The sequence below is a fragment of the Lutra lutra genome, chromosome 2 (assembly GCF_902655055.1).
Source record: "Lutra lutra chromosome 2, mLutLut1.2, whole genome shotgun sequence".
Taxonomy (NCBI): domain Eukaryota; kingdom Metazoa; phylum Chordata; class Mammalia; order Carnivora; family Mustelidae; genus Lutra; species Lutra lutra.
This window is the reverse complement of record NC_062279.1, coordinates 106557778-106581311: the sequence shown is the minus strand read 5'-3', so window position 1 is coordinate 106581311 and position 23534 is coordinate 106557778. Positions and strand designations below refer to the sequence as shown.

The 23534-nt window shown below is 33.4% G+C and overlaps 1 protein-coding gene and 1 pseudogene across 4 annotated transcripts in view; one reads left to right on the top strand and one right to left on the bottom strand.

The window, feature by feature from the left end:
- Nucleotides 1-23534, top strand: part of TBCK (TBC1 domain containing kinase) — a 210630-nt gene that overhangs the window by 48041 nt on the left and 139055 nt on the right. For all 4 annotated transcript variants that reach the window (XM_047718152.1, XM_047718149.1, XM_047718150.1 and 1 more), the window contains 4 exons: nt 2179-2293; nt 4949-5022; nt 14711-14852; nt 20327-20387. In XM_047718152.1, coding sequence (XP_047574108.1) covers nt 2179-2293; nt 4949-5022; nt 14711-14852; nt 20327-20387 — 392 coding nt within the window. The remainder of the gene's footprint in view (nt 1-2178; nt 2294-4948; nt 5023-14710; nt 14853-20326; nt 20388-23534) is intronic.
- LOC125093253 (60S ribosomal protein L17-like) lies at nt 5582-6182 on the bottom strand (annotated as a pseudogene).

Genomic DNA, 23534 nt, shown 5'->3' with positions numbered 1-23534 from the left:
AGTAGTTATAATCATAAAATTATAGTACATATTAAATCCTGATGACTGAGATGTTTTTGCTTGAGAACTAGGGGTTAAGTGGCTTAGGGATATATATTTTTCTTAGTTCTAGAGTGAATATTTACTAATCATAGTATGGCAATGTGACGGTCACTTCCCATCTGTCTCAGAGTGAAAGCCAGAGTCTTTACAATGGCCTAAATGGCCTATAATCTGGCTCCTTGTTATGTCTCTGACCTCATCTCCTAATACTTTACCCTTTGCTCATTCTATTGCATGCATAGTGGCTTCATTGAACTTTCTGAATTGCTGTGCAGTTTCCAGTTCAGGACTTACTGTGCCCTCTGCCTGAATCACGTATTTCCCAGAGAGCTACATGTCTTTTTTACTTCTTTTAGATTTCTGCACAAATATCACCTTTGTGAGGTCTTCCTTGACCACACTTTGTATGTATTAGCATCCTGCTACCCCATATTCTCTCTTCCCTACTTTTTCTCCTTAGCACCTAATCACCATGTCATGTTATGTATTTACTTGTTTATTTGCTTAGCCATCAAAAAAGAAATGTAGATTTTTTATTTCACTTATAAAATTTGATAATGTAAAAATAATACAGCTAAAAAAAATCAGGAGTTGGGAAAGGAAAATGGGAAAGTTGTAAAAGTATGTTAATTGTATCATCTTGCATAGCGAAGAAGATTTAATTATATTAACTAAAAGTCTAACCACGAGAAGAATTGAAAACAGAAACTGCTAAGGGTGGGTACCTCTGGAAAGTCAGAGTAGAATGAAAAGAGAGGGATTTTTGCTTTTCATGTCTTGTTCTTTCTTATGGTTTTAATTTAGAGGAGGGAGTCGTATTGCAAGTTTTTTTTTTTTTTAAATTTTATTCAGCTTACTTTTTTTAACATCACATGTTTTTAGATATACTTTACATACCTTAAAATATAGCCTTTTTAGTGTACAGGTCAGTCAGTTTGATAAACTCAATAGTGTAATGATCATCAAAATCAAGATAACAATTCTGTCAGGTAAAATTTCCACATACCCCTTTGTAGTCAACCTGTCCTACCAAGCAAGCCCATGATAATCAGTAAACTATTACTCCATTCTTTTACTTTTAACTTACATTTTTTATTTAATGTGGGTTGCTTATAGTCTGAATGTAGTTGAGTCTCAATTCCTATCCAGTCTCACAATTCTCAGCTTCGTATTGGTGAGTTTAAATGTTTACATTTGCATTTAATATAGTTATTGATACATCCTAATTAAAATCTATTATTTTCTAATTGTTCCATTTGTTCTCTGTTCTTTTTTTCCTTTTATTATGCCAGCTTTGGGATTGTCTATTTTTTTAATAATTCCATTTTATCTCTACTGTTGGCTTATGTATATCTTTTTTAAAAATTACTTTTAGTGACTTCCTATAGATATTAATTTAATTTTTAAAAGTCTAATTCAAAATGGCAAAAAAAATGGGTAGAAAATTCTATACCAAAATGTTAATATTGATAGTTTGGGAGATTGGGTTTGAATTAGTCTTTCCTATTTTTCTGTATCTCATTCCTGACTTCCCACAGAATGGCGCTGGATTAAAAAAAGAAAAATGGAAAGAGATGGAGAGGGAAAGAGAGAGAGAAACTGGGGTGGAAGATGGCTTAGAAAGAATTGAAGAGAAATGTTTGCTAAATCATTAATTGCTGGAGGTTGCTTTGTGGATTGATATGTAAATAACCTCATGTATATCTACCATAAAATATATTTTAGCTCTTTTTCAGGGACTTAGGCATTTTGTCTTGAGCAGTAGTGGTGGTTTTCCTTGACTTAGTTCTGCCATATATCTGAAACTTTTCTGATAATTTGGCAAAGCCAAACCTGCAGAAGGTTAATCGCACACCACCAAAATTCAACTCCCTCCCTGGAAAAAACAAATACTGCTATTAGAGTAACCTCATGAAACTGTAGGATCTTGCCAGATCAATTCCAATGTAATCAGAAAATCCAAAATATGTATATAGTGGATATTTTATAAATTGGATGGATTGTATTTTCTCTGAATAGAGGAAGAATAATAAAAATATAACTGAATTTTAATAACCTCATTTCATTCTTTAAAACAGATTCTGTTTCTGCTTTGTAATTGATCTGTTGATCTGTGACTTTTTGTTTTCTTCATAGCTATTCAAAGGTTTTGTGCATTGCATTTGAGGTACTTCAAGGTCTGCAATATATGAACAAACATGGTATAGTACACCGAGCACTGTCTCCTCATAATATTCTTTTGGACCGAAAGGTAATTGTCAAATAATACATTAAATATTTGTCTGTTGTTTATGGTTGGAAGCTACTGAAATCAGACCCACTCAGAGCGACTATAGAATACAAATATATTTTAATTATATTCATAATGAAATGGCTCTATGAAAGTGATATCTTTGTAGTAGTTAGGAAAAAAAATCTTTAAATTATATAAATCCGTGTGTTTTTCACATGCATTATTCTTTTTTTCTCAAGATTCATTTTCTAACTTCATGTTTGGTTTTTCCTTTCATTTGCTTTCTGAAAAATAGGTATGGTATCTTCCCAGTCCATTCCTCCTCTAAATTTGCGTTCATTTTAAGAAAGCTTCTCTATTTACATAGAGTATTTTTGTCATACCATAGCTGCATTGTATTTTCTCCTCTGTATCTTTCTTCTTCCCTATTTTTTTCTTTTTTATTTTATTCTCCATTTATCTTCTTTATTTACCAGCTGTTCATACCTAGCTTCTTTTCTTATTGGAATGCCATTTCTCAACCTGGAAATCTTGTGGGTGATTAATAAGAAGCAGGACAACCCTCATAAGAAAATTGTGGGTAGCAAGATGGTATGTTTTCAGGAATAATCATACATTCATTTTTCCATAAGCATATAAAGTAGTTTTGAGAGAATTTTTTCTGGGGAATTATTTTTTGTATTAGTGGGATTATTCTTTTCCTCTGATTCCCAGACTTTTACCAAATTACCCTATGATATTAAAAATCATAAAAGCTACAGTAGTACTCATTAATTGCATTTTTATAGCAGTAGAGTATCTAACCAATCTGATTGTTTTAATATATAAATGTTTTATAGTGCTGGGAAGTAAAGTTCTTGAGAAAAAGAAAACAAATCTTAAAATCAACTTAACTTTTTTTAAAGTGTTAAATATCAAAAAGGAAAACTTAAGAGACTCAAAAATTTATATTTGCTTTTTATTAAGAACCTCACTTTTGTGATAATTATAACTTTCTCAAACAATATAAAAATTAGAAATCTAGCAGATTCACTAATATCTTGATTTGTGAACTGATCTTTTCAAGTTGAGAACCCCCATGTCAGGATTACATTATAACATTATGAATAGACTTGCAAGTCCTTGAAAAAAAACCCCAATGTTTATAGCAGCAATGGTCACGGTCGCCAAACTGTGGAAAGAACCAAGATGCCCTTCAACGGACGAATGGATAAGGAAGATGTGGTCCATATACACTATGGAGTATTATGCCTCCATCAGAAAGAATGAATACCCAAGTTTTGTTATCAACATGGACGGGACTGGAAGAGATTATGCTGAGTGAAAGCAGTCAAGCAGAGAGATTCAATTATCATATGGTTTCACTTATTTGTGGAGCATAACAAATAACATGGAGGACAAGGGGAGATGGAGAGGAGAAGGGAGTTGAGGGAAATTGGAAGGGGAGGTGAACCATGAGAGACTATGGACTCTGAAAAACAGTATGAGGGGTTTGAAGTGGCAGGGTGGGGGGAGGTTGGGGGAACCAGGTGGTGGGTATTAGAGAGGGCATGGATTGCATGGAGCACTGGGTGTGGTGCAAAAACAATGAATACTGTTATGCTGAAAATAAATTTAAAAAATAAAAATAAAAAAAAATTTTTTTTAAAGATTTTATTTATTTATTTGAGAGAGAGACAGTGAGAGAGAGCATGAGCGAGGAGAAGGTCAGAGAGAGAAGCGGACTCCCCGCGGAGCCGGGAGCCCGATGCGGGACTCGATCCCGGGACTCCAGGATCATGACCTGAGCCGAAGGCAGTCGTCCAACCAACTGAGCCACCCAGGCGTCCCTAAAAAAATTTTTTAAAAAAGGAAAAAAAAAAAGAAGTGGGTCTGGGAGGGAAAGCTGAAAGGAAATAAGTCTTGAAAAAAATGGAAATGTTTAACCACAATCCCACATTCTTGTTCCTCTGTTCACCTACTAGTTAATTCATCCTGATAAATGTTTATTTATTACTTATGCAGTACTAGACTCTATTCCAGTAGTAAAGATTAATAAAGGGAACAGAACAGACAAAAAAAAAAATTCTTTTATTAATTTACCAAAAAATGTTTGAAGGAGAGATTCAAGACAAATGAGAACATTTCTGCTTTTCTGGTTTCATCAAAATACCTGGAAAATATTGGGGCGCCTGGGTGGCTCAGTGGGTTAAGCCTCTGCTTTCGGCTCAGGTCATGGTCTCAGGGTCCTGGGATCAAGCCCTGCATCGGGCTTTCTGCTCGGCAGGGAGCCTGCTTCCCCCGCTCTCTGCCTGCTGCTCTGCCTGCTTGTGAACTGTCTCTCTGTTAAATAAATAAATAAAATCTTAAAAAAAAAAAAAAAACCTGGAAAATATAAACAAAAAATTTTAAACGTTTTTTTTTGAGATCTATATATAAGTAATATATATATGTGTGTATACATACATACACATATGCATATACTTATACATGTATTTGTAATGAGTGTAAAGCAGGTTTCAGACATTGGCGAATACTTTTTAAATAAAATTATGATAAACTAAAATTATGGCAAATTAATTTTTTTTCTTAATATACCTGGCTGGTGATTTCCTTACTTATGAAATGTATAATGATACTTTTTCCTGCTACTAATATTAAAACATTTAATAGTGATTTTTATTATTATTGTAGGGACATGTTAAATTGGCTAAATTTGGACTTTATCACATGACAGCTCATGGTGATGATGTTGATTTCCCAATTGGGTAAGAATGTGTTTTCTTTTTTTCTGAGTTGTGTCGTAAACTTTGTAATAGTTGATAAAACATATATTTCATTATTAGTGATAATTATTTTCTCCACAAAACTAGCTTTTCTTTATTAGCGTATTTTAATTTTCCATATACTTTTAAAAAGTAACGGTGAGTTTTTCCAGTGCCCAGAAGATATCTAATGTTGATATTTCATGAATTGGAAGAGAGGCTAACAGATTATCAACCTTCTTCACTTTATAATGCTTACTGATTAATTTCATTTTATCCAGAATTGGGTAAATTTAAGGAAAGAAGGCTGATCAGATTCCTACAGTGATAATGCGTGTTCCTTAAAAGGCTGAGAAAAAGCATTCTTATAATGTTTTCTACAAATTTCTTGTTCCATAAGATATAATCGTATATTAAGACTCAAGTTAAGTCATTGTAGGTATAAGAGGTATTGGGGTAGAATCTACACCTGAAAGTCTATGTTTAATTTTGGGGAGGTTTTTTGTTTGGTTGGTTTTTGTTTTTTATTTTTTATTTTTATTTGCATTTATTCTGTGTAAATTTACTCCTGGGCCGTACGTTTTTGTTTCTTCAGTTTCTTCTGGGATATCTTTTTCTTCTGTGCAACCTCCTCTTCTGGTTTAGGAACATTCTGCTCTTTTTCAGTAAGAATCATCTCAATGTGGCAGGGAGAGCTCATGTATGGGTTAATCCGACCATGAGCCCTGTAAGTCCTACGCCACATCTTGGGGGCTTTGTTCACCTGAATGTGCTCAATGACCAGAGAATTGACATCTAAACCCTTAAGTTCAGATTACTCTCTGCGTTTTTAAGCATGTGCAGTAAAAATTCAGCACTATTCTTTGGCCACCGACCTTGTGTCCAGCCCCACTGTTTGGCCTGGGCACACCTACCAACTCCACCATTGTAGCAACGGAATGGCACACACTGCTTCTGCCAAGTGACGTCTCTCAGATACTTGGTGGCTTTTCAGATATGCATACCCTTGATGGCCTGGGCAGTTTCACATGTGTTCTAAAGTGAACACAGAGATTTGAACCTCTTGACTTGCATGATTTCGTAGGGTTTTCCGGGTCAAGCAAATAGCGAACCATTTTCAGAGGTCACCCCAGGCCGCTGAGAGGAAGAGGAAGACCAATGGCTCCTGGGAGAATTCCAAGTTTGGGGAGGTTTATTTGATCACTTCTGCTATGAAATTCTAGTTTATGTTGGCCTCTAAAAAAGGAAAGTTTATTTTATCCTTTTATTAATCAGATGCTTTTGATACAGATTTTTGTGTTACATTTATTGTATGGTTTCTTTTTAGACATTTTAATAATTTAATTCTTTTATTTTTTGCATATTTAATTTTGGCAATATTTTCAGTACATAGAAGTTTCAAAATGGTACAGGAATCCCTGTATAGCCTTAACTCAGATTCCCCAAATGTCAACATTTCATTACATTTGCTTTATTTATTTTTTCTTACACATATAGGCATATGTGTATGTTAATATTTTTTGAATCATTTAAGAATAATTAGTGCAGCTGATGACCTTTTACCCTTAATGCTTCAGTTTGTATTTCCTAAAGTAAGGAATTTTCTTACATAACCACAAAACAAATATCAAAAAAGGAAATTAAAATTAATGTAATACTGTTATCTAATCTAGAGCCCTTACTCATATTGTTCAATTGCTTTGTGATTTTTTTAATAGTACCAATTTGTGTTTTGCTCAAATTGGGCTCTCTGAAATTAGTTCTGTCACTCCATTAGCAAGAATTGTGCTTTGAAGTCATGGAATGTGTTTCTGCAGGAACATTGCTTAATTAGATGTTTTTAAAAAGGGACTCATTTATAAATTACCCTTTTATCTTTATGATTAGATTATAGATTTCTTACCAAAAATTTTTATTAGGCCATCGCTAATAATCTTAAAATAAATTGCTTATCATTCCTTCCTTTAATTATTAAGACAATATTTATTGAACACCTTCTCTTCTGGATGCTTGAATGTGCAAAAATGGGTAAGATAGATTCCTATCCTCAAGAAGCTCATTGTGTAATGGAAAATTTTCTCTTTTGATCGCATATTTATTAAGGTACATAAATTAATAATTTTGCAGTTTTGCATACCAACACTTTGGTAATAGGAAAAAAGCCATTGTTTAACAAGCATGAAAACAACAATTGATAAAAATAGCTACATTTTATTTGTTTAAAAAAAAACCCTTTTGAGTATAATAAAAATAAGTTCACTATAAAGCTCCAGTGTCTTCTTTCATATGTGATAATTGCCTTTTGAAGTAACTTTTAGGGAGCAGTGGTCTCACAGGAAGTAAATGTGATTGCTAATGCTTCTTCATGTTGTCTAAATCAAGCTGTCTGAGAAAGAACTCCAAAAACACAATGCAAACAAAAATTGCTTTAATTTTTTTGCCTTTTACTTAAAGATGCTTTAGGTTTACTAGTGATGAATGGAAGAAAGGAAGTGATTTTTCATAAAGCACATCAAGTATTTTGAAGAACTACATTTGAATTTAAAATGCTTGGATAGAATTGGTCTTGTGTGCCATTTGGTCTGGGTTACTTTGAAGTCTTGGACCCAAAGGGTCTGACCAGAAAGTATCAAAGAGCAAAATGTGAAACATTAGCCAGGAAAAATAAAGTGATCAAACAGCTAAGGCATGAAAGAAAATATTTACACCAAAAAAAGCTTGCAGTTGATTCAAAAGACAAATATTAAGGAACAACAAAGTAAAATGTTAACATCTGTTTCAAAATATTGTAGAGTTAGAAATTGGACATTCGTTTCAGTCGGCCAGTAGCTTAATACCTTGTTAAAAGATCAAACAGATGATGAAAGCCTCACCAGTCATACAGCAAAGTTCTGGTAATTTTCTTTGAGTGTTAAAATGCTACACTAAAGAGACATTTGTTGAAAAGAGATAATTTACATTTAAAAACAATCCTAGGATTTATTATTTTTATTAGTTTAATTAATTCTTGATTAAAAGGGAAATAAGAATTTTTAGAGCAAAACTCACCTCTATGCTTCTAGAGATCACAGTCAGAAATCTTAGATATAACTATTTACGTATAGTATTGCTTGGCCTTTCACAATCCACACCTTTATTTTTGGATAAGATGTACTGGAAATCAGGATTAAAAATAAACAATTTGCCTTCTAGGTATATCAAGGTGATGGTGATTAAAAATACAACATTGCATTTATATCATATTTTCCATTTTTATAAAAACAGTACTCACTAGTATTTATAACAGTTTTGTGAGATAAACATTATTATTCCTGTTTTCAGATTAAGAAACCCTGATCACATATAGAATACGTGCTAGAATTGAAACTAGAATACAAATACTATAACATCAAGTCCATTCTTTTTCCACTAGGCTTTAGTTGTCTCCAGAGATGCCATTTAGAAGAGCAATATGATTACTTTTTGGTAAAATGACTCAATACAAATTTATATTTGAGAGAAATGTATGAGCAAATTAAAAGTATATATTACTGTCATCATTATCATTGCATTAAAGTGTAAAGATATGTAAAAGCCTAATTTACCCATTGAATTTAAGCTGTATTCTCTGACTTAATTGACATATTTTAAATGTAAGTATTAGCAATCATAGTATGAGGAGGTGGCTACAGAAAAATTCAGGAAGAGAAATGAAAGTAATATTTGAATGCCTACGTTACATATATTACATAGATGTACCATATACTTAAATGTATATTGATTATAGCCATTATTGCCGGGTGTCATAGTAATCTAATGTCCATGGGATTGAAAAATACAGGTAATTATGCTTATGACTAAATTTGATGATAAATGAAGAAAGGATATGCACATATGCAATAAGTAAGGCAGAATTCCCCTCATTTTCATTTCTCTTCTAACGTTGTTTCTTTTGTTTCTAGGCTATAGGATTTAAATATAATAATTGTCAATGTGTCTGATACTTATGTACTGTTTGCTTAAGTTGTCTGTAAGGCCATCTTAATTGGCATTTTTGATAGGAAATGTTATTATTTTTAAAGGATTTTATTTATTCACTTGAGAGAGGGACAGAGTACATAAGCATGAAGGAGGGGCAGAGGGAGAAGGAAAAGCAAGACTCCCCACTGAGCAGGAAGCCTGATGGGGACTCAATCCTAGGACCCCAGGATCATGATTATAGCCAAAGGCATATGCTTAAGGGACTGCGCCACCCAGACACCCAGAAATACTATTTTTTAACAAAAATTTACTGAGTATATCTTATATTTAAATTTTATTGGTAGTTGTTGAGGGTTTATAAAAATGAATAAGATAACACCAGTGCCCTCAAGTTTGTTTGTTTTAAAGAAGGGTGAATTTTTGTATACTAAATATAAGCATAAACAAAAAACAAAACATAAAAATGTATAGTATTACATATTGTGTACAGACTTTTATGTCATATATAAAACAAGTAAAGTAAGTATCTTATAATCATTTGAAAACTACAAGAAAGATACAGATAAAATACCATGGGGATTCACTGAGAGGAGAAATAATTTCCATCTCAGCAGATCAACTTAAGGTTTTGTGGAATTAGTCATAAAATGAATTCATTAGAAAATTAATGTTAGCAGTTTGACACATTTTATAGAATATACTGTTTATAAAGGCTTTATCTTTTTTATTAAATAAAATGGCTTATATTTATGAGTTTAGAAGACAGAAGACATTAACAGTGTTTTAGTGTGATAGGAAAATATTTTATACAATAACACGATTTTCTTACCAATTCCTTTATATTTACCATTGAATTTCCTGCTAAAAATTTTACTGTACTTTATAAATACAAATTTTTATCTTTAGTAAAGTATACTGAAGTTAACTTATACCAAGTTTCTATAACATCTATCACCAGACTATAGTAAAGTACTGAGAGACAAAAAGAAATGCATCTATAATAAAAACATTTATTAGGGGTGCCTGGGTGGCTCAGTGGGTTAAAGCCTCTGCCTTCAGCTCAGGTCATGATCCCAGGGTTCTGGGATCGAGCCCCACATCGGGCTCTCTGCTCAGCAGGGAGCCTGCTTCCCTCTCTCTCTCTCTCTCTCTCTCTGCCTGCCTCTCTGCCTACTTGTGATTTCTGTCAAATAAATAAATAAAATCTTTAAAAAAAACATTTATTAGTTAGCCTAATCAGCAAAAAGATGGCTTACTCAAATGCACAAAATAAGATACAGTAAAGGAAAAATAACTAGAGAGGTAGAGAACATTAGAAGACTCAATAAATTATTTTTTTGCTTAGCTCTGAGCAGATTTGAAAACTAGAATAAAAGAAAGGGAAATACAATACAAAAATACCAAAACATAATCCCAAAAAAAATTTTTAAATCTAATATCAATTATAGAAATGTAGAAGGAATTACCTCTCCCTACAGAGATACCTGGATTGACTCACAGGCAAATTCTACCAAACCTGTACCCAGTGGTTAAATTTGTTGCCATTTAAATTACAATACTATACATTTCAAGCTTATTTTTATTTTATTATTTATTTATTTATTTATTTGAGAGAGAGTGAGAGAGAGCATGAGAGGGTAGAAGGTCAGAGGGAGAAGCAGACTCCCCATGGAGCTGGGAGCCTGATGTGGGACTCAGTCCCAGGACTCCGAGATCATGACCTGAGCCGAAGGCAGTCACTTCACCAACTGAGCACTCAGGCGCCCTCAAGGTTATTTTTAAAGGAAAAGCTTGCAATATCCTTTTTCATAAGCTAGTATAACATTAATCCTGGTCTTCCCTAGGTACCACATAAAATATTTAAGTATAAATCATACCCATATTTGATTATCTGTTATTATTATATAATATAAATATGTTATATTAATATAAAAAATTCTATAGAAGTTAACAAGAACCAGAAGCATATAGGAGATACTATCAAGTGTGGTTTATTCTACCAATATACAGATGGTTTAGGCAATCTATAAACATAATTCAATAGGACAATATATCAAAAGTAAAAAAGATCAAGCAATCATTTCTGTGGTCTCTTAAAAACAACTGATAGATTTATCATACCATTCTTTTTTAAATTCTTTTTTAATTTATTTATTTGAGAGACAGAGAGAGAGCATGAGAGGGGAAGTCAGAGGGAGAAGCAGACTCCCCATGGAGCTGGGAGCCCAATGTGGGACTCGATCTGAGGACTCCAGGATCATGACCTGAGCCGAAGGCAGTTGCTTAACCAACTGAGCCACCCAGGCGCCCCTCTTTATTAAATTCTTAATAAAAAGGAACTATGTAACTATTTCCTTAATGTAGTGAAAATCACCCATCTATTTATATCTCCCTGTTAGTAGATAGATTTCAACCCCAAAGTTAGTAGGTTTAAAACAAAATATTTACTAACACCACTATCATATGCCAGTGTATACCTGGTACTAATGAATGCAGTTGGGCAAGGAAAAGAAATTTTATATATATCTATATATAGATATACTTATATATAGATATATAATGAAATTTTATTTGTAAAATTTATAATTTATTATATATATTATAAATTATATATAAAGAAAATAAAATTTTCAATTTTCAAAGTGAAATTAGTAGAAACAAAAAGTCCAGGAATGCAAGGTTGGTTAAACATTTGGTAATTAATTAATGTATTTAAACCCATTAACATATAAAAGGAAAAGAATCATTTGTTCTTTTTGTAATAAAAAGAAGAGGTGTTCAAAATTTTCAAAATTTCTTCATGGTTAACACTGACAGAAATTTCTGCAGAGAAACTATGATGGTGAAAGGTTAAAAGTATTTTTAAAAGATGAGGATCAGTGCACACCTGGGTGGCTCAGTGGATTAAAGCCTCTGCCTTCTGCTCAGATCATGATCCCAGGGTCCTGGGATTGAAACCCACATCGGGCTCTGCTCAGCAGGGAGCCTGCTTCCTCCTCTCTCTCTGCCTGCCTCTCTGCCTACTTATGATCTCTGTCTGTCAACTAAATAAATAAATAAGTCTTAAAAAAAAAAAAAGACAAAGAGGTCAACTATCAGCAGTTATTTCATATTAGCAATTTTACCGCAGAAGGCAGCAAAAGAACTAAAAATTATAATTATAGAAAGGAGGAAACAAAACTGTTATTATAAACAAATCAGTTAAGCATAACTGATTTGCTTATCTACAGACTACTCAAAAGAATTCTCCCACAAATGTTGAGGGTTTAGTGATGTTGCTAGATACAAAACTAATGCAAAGAAATTATTTACACATCAGCAAAAGAATGTGAAATATCTGATAAGAATCTAAGCAGATATTTTACTTCTGTGAAAGCACTGCTGTGAAAGAAATATAAATCTTTTTTTTAAAAGACATTATGAAAGGCCTAAATAAATATAGATACTTGCTCATAGATTGTTAGGGTAGGTATCAGAAAAATGAATTCTCCCCAACCTGTGTTAGATTTGATCTAATGTCAATAAAAATTCCAGCTCTGTGTGTGTGTGAGAGAGAGAGAGAGAAAGGGAGGGAGAAAGAGAGAGAGAAACAAGTTGACAAGATAGTTCTAAATGTATATATAGAAAGAACAAACATCTGAAAAGTACCTAGACACTCCTACAGAGAAATTAAAAGGTGTATGTGGTTTTTTGGGGGGTGGGGGAGAGTCAACATTTTATTTTTTAATTTAAATTCAATTTACTAACATATAATATATTATTAATTTCAGAAATAGAGTTCAATGATTCATCAGTTGCATATAACACCTAGTGCTCATTACATCACATGCCCTCTTTCATGCCCGTCACCCATTTTCTCCATTCCCGACCCCACTCCCCTCCAGCAACCCTCAGTTTATTTCCTATGGTTAAGAGTCTCTTACGGTTTGTCCCTCTCTCTGATTTCATCTCATTTCATTTTTTCCTCCCTTCCCCTTTACTCCTCTGTTTCATTTCTTAAATTGCACATATGAGTGAAATCATATGACACTAGTCTTTCTCTGACTGACTTATTTTGCTTAGCATAATACCCTCTAGTTCCATCCACGTTGTTGCAAATGGCAAGATTTCATTTTTATGGCTCTGTAATATTCCATTGTATATATACATACCGCATCTTCTTTATCCATTCATCTGTTGTTGGACATCTGGACCCTTTCCATAGTTTGGCTATTGTGGACATTGCTGCTATAAACAATGGGGTGCATGTGCCCCTTCAGATCACTACATTTGTAACTTTGGGGTATATACCTAGTAGGGCAATTGCTGGGTCATAGGGTAGCTCTGTTTTCACTTTTTGAGGAACCTCCATACTGTTTTCCAGAGTGGCTGTACCAGCTTGCATTCACACCAACAGTGTAAAGGGATATCCCTTTATTCACATCCTTACCAATATCTCTTGTTTCCTAACTTGTTAATTTTAGTCATTCTGACTGGTGTGAGGTGGTAACTCATTGTTTTTTATTTGTATTTCCTTGATGTTAAGTGATGACGTTGAGCATTTTTTCATGTGTCTGTTGGCCATTTGTACATCTTCTTTGGAGAAAAGTCTGTTCATGTCTTCTGCCCATTTCTTGACTGGATTACTTGTTCTTTGGGTGTTGAGTTTGGTAAGTTCTTTATAGATTTTGGAAAAAGATGTGTGTGTTTTGAGAGGACTAGTCTTAGCAATTATTGGCAATTACTTATATAATGTTATAGACTTAAGATAGTATAATGGTACAGTGTGAGCAAATTTACCAGTGGAACAAAATAGGGAGCCAAGATGCAAATCAACATGTATGTAGAGATTTTCTTTGTGGTAGAAACTGGTACTGTGGACTAGTTGGGAGTAGATAGCATTTTCAATAAATGGAATAGGGCTCAATTGATTATCCATGTTGGAATGAAACTCCCAAAATGTTCTTCAGTGTTTGGTCAAATAAATTTAGTGCATTTTTTTAATTAAGTGCATTATTAGTACAATAAAATTGTTGGCAGTTTTCAAAGAGAATAAGACAGTCTAGACTTATTTTTATAGAATAATCTCTAAAATATACTTTAAGTGAAAAAAAAAGTTGTGCAGAGTAGAATGTATAGTATGCTGCCCTGTGGTGGTGATGGATGGTCAAGTTTATCGTTATCTATAAATATGTATGGGTGCCTAGAGCACAGAAATGGGGGAGAATTTTAGTTTTCAGTTTATGTTTCTTTAAAGATGTTGACATTTCTACTACTCAAAAGAATATGTATTATTTTCCAAGATAAAATGCGCTTTAATTAATAGTTAAGTGTAAGGAGAAGACAGACAATAAGGAGGAAAAGAAAACACCTGAAAACAGACTACTACAAGATGGCAATATATTAAAAAGAGAGGAAAGCAAAGAAAGGAATTAATGCTTCAGAGAGACACAATAGTTTTAAAATTATTTAAGACGCATATATATTTTCTCTTGATTTCTGGGCATGAAAGACCTGTATTATTATGGTTAGATTAAAATCTTCCTAGCAAAAATTTTTAATTTTTAAATTTAAATTTTTAATTTTAAATTTTTAAATTTTAAATTTTTAAATTTTAAATTTTTAAATTTTAAATTTTAATTGCACTGGACTTTTACATAGATCTTATCAAACAGATAGTAAACATGTAGTACTACTTTTTCTCCCTTTGTAGTTTGTAGTAACTATTCATTTGTTTATTGTATCCTTGCAGGTATCCATCATACTTGGCACCTGAGGTAATTGCACAAGGAATTTTCAAAACCACTGATCATGTGTCAAGTGAAAAACCGTTGCCTTCTGGCCCCAAATCAGATGTGTGGTCTCTTGGAATCATTTTATTTGAGCTTTGTGTGGTATGTATAGAGAAATATTAAACTGATAAAAAGAAATTGTGTGCTTATTAAAATAAGTTTTTCTTTTTTTTTTTAAAGATTTTATTTATTTATTTGACAGAAAGACACAGCGAGAGAGGGAATATAAGCAGGGGGAGTGGGAAAGGGAGAAGCAGGCTTCCCGCTGAGCGGGGAGCCTGATGTGGGGCTCAATCCCAGGACCCTAGGATCATGACCTGAGCCGAAGGCAGACACTTAATGACTGAGCCACCCAGGAACACCTAAAATAAGTTTTCTGATAAGAAAGCTATTTAGTAACATGTTTTTGCTTTGTGGATTGACTAGATATAAGGGAAAAAGGGCTTAAATCTCAGTATGACTTATTAAAAAATCCTGTTTGACAATTTATTTGCTTATCATTTTGGTATCTTTATAAAGTGTATACTTTACTAAATATAAAGAATTTATATTGTACTAAGTATAAAAAATTAAACAGTTCTAGAAAGAGTTATCCTAAAATTATGTATACTCTTTAATATCTTCATGGTCCCCCTTTCTGTGGTATTCTTTTTTCCCAAAATACCTTCTTCTCTCCTCTTGTTTTCTTACAAGAATCACTTAGTAGTTGAGTTGTGTTTTATGAGATCTTTCTCAGACATTCTCTATATTTATTAGGGCAAAGATTAAAATGCTATTGAAAAGAAAGAAATTAAAAATATAGTAGCTTAAAGAACATGGATGTTCTTTCCCTCATTTAACAGCAGTCCATCCATATCATGCACAAAGCTAGGCTATGGCTCCACCAATCTCAAACGTCTGGTTTCCAAAGTTGTTTCTTTATCACCTTTTAGGCATAAGGGAAGGAGATAAGTGAGTTCATGGTAATTGTTCTTTAAGAAGATGATCTAAAAGTGCAAATGTCAACCCTTTACATTTCATTGGTGACAATTTACTTATGTGGCCACATTGCGCATCTGTACAAGGGACACTAAAAATACAGTCTTTAGCTGGGACACATAAATATTGAGAAAGCAATGAGAATGGATTTGGAGGGATAACTAACAGTCTCTCTGTCCTACTTTCAAATACCTGCCAGCATTAGGTCCTTATCTTCCTTGCTGTCCTCTTCTACTATAGCATGTGTCACATTTGTGTACTTTACTTGGACATTGAGGTCTTTACAAGCAGAAATTTTTTGTCTATATTATATAATTGTTAGAAAAACTAATTGAGGGCGCCTGGGTGGCTCAGTGGGTTAAGCCGCTGCCTTCGGCTCAGGTCATGATCTCAGGGTCCTGGGATCGAGTCCCGCATCGGGCTCTCTGCTCGGCAGGGAGCCTGCTTCCCTCCCTCTCTCTGCCTGCCTCTCTGTCTGCTTGTGATCTCTCTCTGTCAAATAAAAAATAAAATCTTTAAAAAAAAAAAAAAGAAAAAAAAAGAAAAACTAAATGAAATAAGTATGGTGTGTTACATAGCAAATAGTCCATCACTGTTATCCTTTATTGTACTAAAATATTTTATGATTAAGAAAAATATGATTATAATTTTTATGATTATACTTTTAATCATAAAATAATTTACATATTGGCACTGCTTTTTGAAAGGGAAAATACCATTTTACTTTTCATTGATATTAAATGATAGCAAATCTCACTTTTGTTTAAAATCATAGCCTAAATGAAAACTCTTATTGGAATGCTGAATGTGAAGTGTAAGTATAAATGTGAAATATACAGCTTTTCCTTTTTATTACATCACATATATCTAAACTCTTTACTAATGATCAGGGTGTGTCTTTTTTTTTTTAAAGATTTTATTTATTTATTTGACAGACAGAGATCACAAGTAGGAAGAGAGGCAGGCAGAGAGAGAGGAAGGGAAGACCACGACCCAAGCCGAAGGCTGAGGCTTTAACACACTGAGCCACCCAGGCACCCCCAGGGTGTGTCTTATATGAGTAATTCAATTCAGCAAATATAGATGACTAATTACTCTGTGTATAACATCATGACAGATGCAATAGGCAGTAAACTGTGATTAAGACACATTGTCAAAGAGCTTATAATTTAATTCAAATCCATTAACTTCGAAGATAAACACAGAAGAACTATGTGAATTCCAAGAAAGGAAATATTAATTTCATAATAGGGACTTCATGACATTTTAAGTGATACTTAAGTTTAGACCGTCTAGTTTTAGAATGGCATATTGAACATAAGCTTAAATCTCCCTCTACCTAATCAAAGCTTTAGAATTGATATAAAATATTAAGATATACATTAATAGCACACTAATAACTAAAAAGGGAATGTTTGTATACTAGAAATCCTGGGAAATAGAGGAAAAACTATACCCAAACAGGTTTGCTAGGAAATTCTTGCTATGTCACCAGAAGGCTGTATAGCCACCCTGCTGCCCAGAAGTTTCCATAGTCCAGAAGATGTATATAGGTGAGTACATATCTAGGAAATACCAAACACCTAAAGCAATACATCTACAATATGATATATGATGTAAATACATATATCTGCAATAAAAAAGAAACAACAAATAGAATTTATACCATTGAAAGGACTTTAATATAAAAGTATGTGTTCTTTAGCAGATAAAGGAAACAATTCCACTTGTGAAACAATTATAGAAACTATTCATCAAGAATATTTACTGAAAAGAAGAACCAGTTAAGAATTTTAAGAGAAAAAAATGTAACTATTGAAATAACTAGATGGATCAGAGGAAACTAGACACACTGAAGGTAGAAAGTAAAGCTGAGTAATTATCCTAGATTATGTCACAAAGAAATAAAGAGATTGAAAATATAAATTTTAAAAGACAGGGAGAGGGGTGCCTGGGTGGCTCAGTTGGTAAGCATCTATCTTTGGCTCAGGTCATGATCTCAGGGTTCTGGGATCGAGCTCTGCATTGGGCTCCCTGCTCAGCAGGGAGCCTGCTTACCCCTCTCTCTCTGCCTGCCTCTCTGCCTACTTGTGATCTCTCTCTGTGTCAAATAAATAGATAAAATCTTAAATAAATAAATAAATAAATAGGGAGGATAGAGCCAGATATTCTCATATCTATCATATAGTAGTATCAGAAGCTGAGTGTAAATTTCTTTGTTTGAAAGAACCCTCTAATTACCTTGTAGAACAAATTTTTTTAAAAAGCACAACATATAACAGCAAATACCTAGAAATAATATACTAAACTTTTACGAGACAACCAGTAATGAAATAATGGGTAACATTTATTAAGAACTTTTCAAAAGTCAGATACGTTTCTAAATCTCTGTTATCTCAATCAGTACTCACAACAGTCTTATAAAATTTATCTAATTGTTATCTTTAGTTTACAGATCAGGAAATTGAGGTACAGAAAAATTAAGCAGCCTGTCCTAGTTACATCATAGTAAGTACTTGAGCAGATTTGTACCCATCAACTATACCCAAAGCTGTACTCTTAACACACCAGCCTGCCTTTAGTAAGCTATGATGACTTTATCAGTGTCAGTGAGAAAATCTTAAAATGTGTCAGAAAAGACATACTACCTACCGAGAAGGAGATTGGTGTTAAATCTCTTAGTAATTTGGATGTTAGAAAACAGTGGCACAATGTCATCAAAATGCTGAGAGAAAGTAATTTGAATTTTGAAATCTTTAACTCACAAAATTAACATTCAAGAGTGGCAATGCAATTAAGGATATATATAAAATTTTGATAACAATGAAGAAAAATTACTGTAGGAAAGTAACATAAGCCAAAATCATATGATCTTATGTAATCATCAATCATATCATATCATCATATAGGCAGAGTATATTCACTGTATTGCAAGTAATCAAATTGAGCTACTTTGTGTGTGTGTGTGTGTGTGCGTGTGTGTGTGTATCACAGGTAGACACATACTAAGAACCTACATTGAAAAGATATCTAGGAGATTTTGAATGCTAAATTGAGAAGTTTGTATTTAAGTTACATAAGGCATGAGGTACCATTTAAATTTTTAAACAAGATATTGATATATAAGGCTTGGGGGACCATTTAAATTTTTAAACAAGATATTGATAAAATCAAACCTGTATTTCTTAAAGATTAATAAGATAATATAAAAAATTGAGAGAGGAATGGCAACTTTTTTTCAATGATCTCTCTACCTGTAGTTCTAATTTCATAAGTCTTTTTTTTTTTTTAAGATTTTATGTATTTGACAGAGAGAGATCACAAGTAGGCAGATAGGCAGGCAGAGAGAGAGGGAGAAGCAAGTTCCCTGCTGAGCAGAGAGCCTAATGTGGGGCTCAATCCCAGGACCCTAAGACCATGACCCGAGCCTAAGGCAGAGGCTTAACCCACTGAGCCAAGCAGGTGCCCCTAATTTCATAAGTCTTTAATGCCGCTTCCTGATGGGGCACGGGAGAAGAATGAGGCACTAACAAGTCAGCTCCAAGAGAATGGGAGCAGGGAGCGACACTTTAAGAAATTTTTTGCTCTCTCTTTATTAAAAAACAAAACAAAATAAAACAAAAACAGAGTCTTTTTTTCTCCACATAAAGACCAGCTATCTTCTTAAGACTTTCCTTCTAAGACTACTTAAAGGATCCTGTACGTTTGTTTGTAAAAAAAAAAAAAAAAGAAGAAGAATAGCCAACATTTATGAATGATTTTCTATGTGCAAAAAATGTGAGGCACTTTTTTATACATTCTGTAATCTTCACTGCAACCTCTACGGCATGTACAGTTAATGTTCCAGCTTTATAAATGAGAAAAGTGTAACCTAAGGTGGTTAAGTATTTGCCCAAGTTATATAGCTTGTGGCCAGAAGTCCAATTTGGCACACAATTGTTGCTTGACACATTAATTGTTGAAGTTATGACTGATTCCAGACTCTATTTCAAGCAGCACCCTGAAGCTGAATAATAAGGAAACAAAATACAATATATGTATCTTAAAATAAATATAGCAGGTGCTATGGGAGCACAAAGGATGGTTGTCTAATTCATTGTAGGAGGAGGAAGGCATGTCATTGAATGTTTCTTAATGGAGACAGCAGATTACCTGGATAATGATATATAAGTAAGAATGATATATAATGATATATATATCAGCAGCAGATTACCTGGATAATGATATATAAGTAAGAATGATATATAATATATATATATAATATATGTATATATTATATATATATAAATAATGATAATGATATATAAGTAATCCCTTACATAAGGCTCCTGGTGGCCTGGAATCTCTCTAGATATATATAGCTCTCAAAAGTGAAGTATGTTTGATTCTAAACTAGAATGTAATGATCCTTAAATATATGAAATGTTTGAATGTCAAACCGATAATTTTTCCTTAGTGGCGCTACTTTAAAAGTCAAATAAAACCCTGAAGAAAAAAAGAGATACCTGACAAAAATCATTTTCATCTCTGGGAGGAAAAATGCCTCCCTGAAAAAAGATGTAAATGTTAACATGAATTTGTTTTCCTGTTTTATTCAGGGAAGAAAATTATTTCAGAGCTTGGATATTTCTGAAAGACTAAAATTTTTGCTTACATTAGGTAAGTGTCTCACAAATTATTATGTTTCAACTACAAATATAATCTTTAGTGACTGTTAGTAATCATACACATTAAGAATGTGTTCTAAAAAAGTGAACACACTGAAATATCCTGAATTTCTTTAATGTTCTAATGATCAGTGGTAAGCAGTAATAGGACAACTTAAGAGTGCCTTCTGAAGTATTATTGTAGTGCTTTTCTTACTCATTAAGAAATTATAATGTAGATAAGTATTTTCTTAGCTTCATGATCTAGCCAAGTAAATGAAGTTCTGAAATCAAAATATGAGAATAAATAAACTTCTCTGTAGTAGTTTACCTTCAGACAACATAGCTTAAGTTTCTGTTTGATGAATCATGTGTGAATAATGACTGAGAAGAATATTTATTTTTCCTTATAACAAGCTCATTTATTTTACATGTATATTAGATCTTAATATTTAATTCAAGTTTACATAAATGTATGTAATCTACTTCAGAGTAGAATAAATTAAGCACATGCGGTAATAAAGGAAAGAAAAACTGAGAGAGCACTTTATGTAAAAGAGTGACAAATTAATGTCCATGTTAATAGGGTTTACAAATAAGAATATGTACTGAAAAGTATCAATAAATATCAAATAATAATGAATTATAAATATAATTGCACAAAATGTTACCATATTTACAATGTTTAGTTTCAAATATTGATAATAAGGCTTTTAAGGAGTCTTAGAGATTTCTTAATATGGTCTACAGACTAAACCTAGACCTTATTATTTTTATAATTTGAATTTCAGTGTAGTTAACATACAGTGTTATATTAATTTCAGGTGTACAATGTAGTGATTCAACAATGTATAGACGTTACTCAGTCCTCATCGTGATAAATGTACTTTTAGTTCCCTCACCTGTTTCACCTGCCCCCCCCCCCCCCCCCGCACCCATCTCCTCTCTGGTAACCATCCGTTTTTTCTCTGTAGTTGAGTCTGTTTTTTTTAATTTCTTTTTCTTCTTTTTTTTTGATTCTTAAATTCCACAAATGAGTGAGATCATATGGTATTTGTCTTTCTCTAACTTACTTCACTTAGCGTTATACTCTCTAGACCCATCCATGTTGCTGCAAATGGCAAGAATCTGCTCCTTTTTGTAGCTAAGTAGTATTCCATTGTGTATATAGACACCATATCTTTGTTATCCATTCATCTATCAGTGGACACTTGGGCTGCTTCCATAATTTGACTGTTATAAATAATGCTGTAATAAACATAGGGGTGCAATATCTTTTTGAATTAGTGTTTTTTATTCTTTGGGTAAATACCCAGTACTGGGATTACTGGATCATGTTACTTCCATCTTTAATATTTTGAGGAGCCTCCATGCTGTTTTTCACAGAGGCTGTACCAGTGTGCTTTCCTACCAACAGTGCACAAGGGTTCCTTTTTCTCTGCATCCTTGCCAACATTTATTGTTTCTTGTATTTTTTTTTTTATGTTAGCCTGACAGGTGTGAGGTGGTATCTCATTGAGATTTTACTTTGCATTTCCCTGATTATGAGTAATATTGAACACTTTTTTCATGTGTCTGTTAACCATCTGTATGTCTTTGGAGAAACGTCTGTTCATGTCTTCAGCCCATTTTTAGTTGGATTTTTTTTTTAGATGTTGAATTATATAAATTCTTTTTTATTTTATTTTAAAATACAGTATAGTTAACATAGTGTTATATTAGTTTCATGTTTACAGTATAGTGATTAAAGAGTTAAGTTCTTTATGTATTTTGGAAACTAACCCTTTATCCGATATGTCATTTGCAAATATCTTTACCCTTTCAATGGTTGTCTTTTATTTTTGTTGGTTTTTTCCATCACTGTACAAACTTTTTATTTTGATGTAGTCCCAGCAATTTATCTTTGCTTTGTTTCAGGGGACATATCTAGAAAGATGCTGCTACATCCAATGTCAGAGAAATTCCTGCCTATTATCTCTATTAGGATTTTTATGGTTTCAGGTCTCACAGGTCCTTTTTTTTTTTTTTTTTTAAAGATTGTATTTATTTATTTGAGACACAGAGAGAGCACAAATGGGGAGGAGGAGCAGAGGGAAAGGGAGAAGCAAACTCCATCTGAGCAGGGAGCCTAATGAGGGGCTCCATCCTAGGACTCTGAGATCATGACCTGAGCCGAAGGCAGTTGCTTAACTGACTGAACCACCCAGGCACTCCTACAGTTAGGTCCTTAACTCATTTTTAATTTATTTTTGTGTATGGTGTAAGAAAGTGGTCCAGTTTCATCTTTTGCATGTGGCTGTCCAGTTTTCCTAAGACAATTTGTTGAAGAGACTGTCTTTTTTCCCATTGCATATTCTGCCTCTTAGGTGGAAGATAAATTTGGCCCTGTAAGCATGAATTTATTTCTGGGCTTACTATTCTGTTCCATTAATCTGTGTGTCTGTTTTTGTGTCAGTACCATACTGGTTTTTGTTTGTTTATTTGTTTTTATTAACATATAATGTATTATTTGTTTCAGGGGTACAGGTCTGTGAATCATCAGTCTTACACAGTTCACAGCACCCACCATAGCACATACCCTCCCGAATGTCCATAACCCAGCCACCCTATCCCAACCCCACCACCCCCAGCAACCCTTAGTTTGTTTTCTTTTTTTTTTTTTATTTTTTATTTTTTCAGCATAACAGTATTCATTATTTTTGCACCACACCCAGTGCTCCATGCAATCCGTGCCCTCTACAATACCCACCACCTGGTGCCCCCAACCTCCCACCCCCCACCCCTTCAAAATTCTCAGATCGTTTTTCAGAGTCCATAGTCTCTCATGGTTCACCTCCCCTTCCAATTTCCCTCAACTCCCTTCTCCTCTCCATCTCCCCTTGTCCTCCATGCTATTTGTTATGCTCCACAAATAAGTGAAACCATATGATAATTGACTCTCTCTGCTTGACTTCTGAGATTAAGAGTCTCTATGGTTTGTCTCCCTCTGCAGTCCCATCTTGTTTCGTTTTTTCCCTCCCTTCCCCCAACGACCCCCCACCCTTCCTCTCAAATTCCTCATATCAGAGAGATCATATGGTATTTGTCTTTCTCTGACTGATTTATTTCACTTAGCATAATACCCTCTAGTTCCATCCACGTCGTGCAAATGGCAAGATTT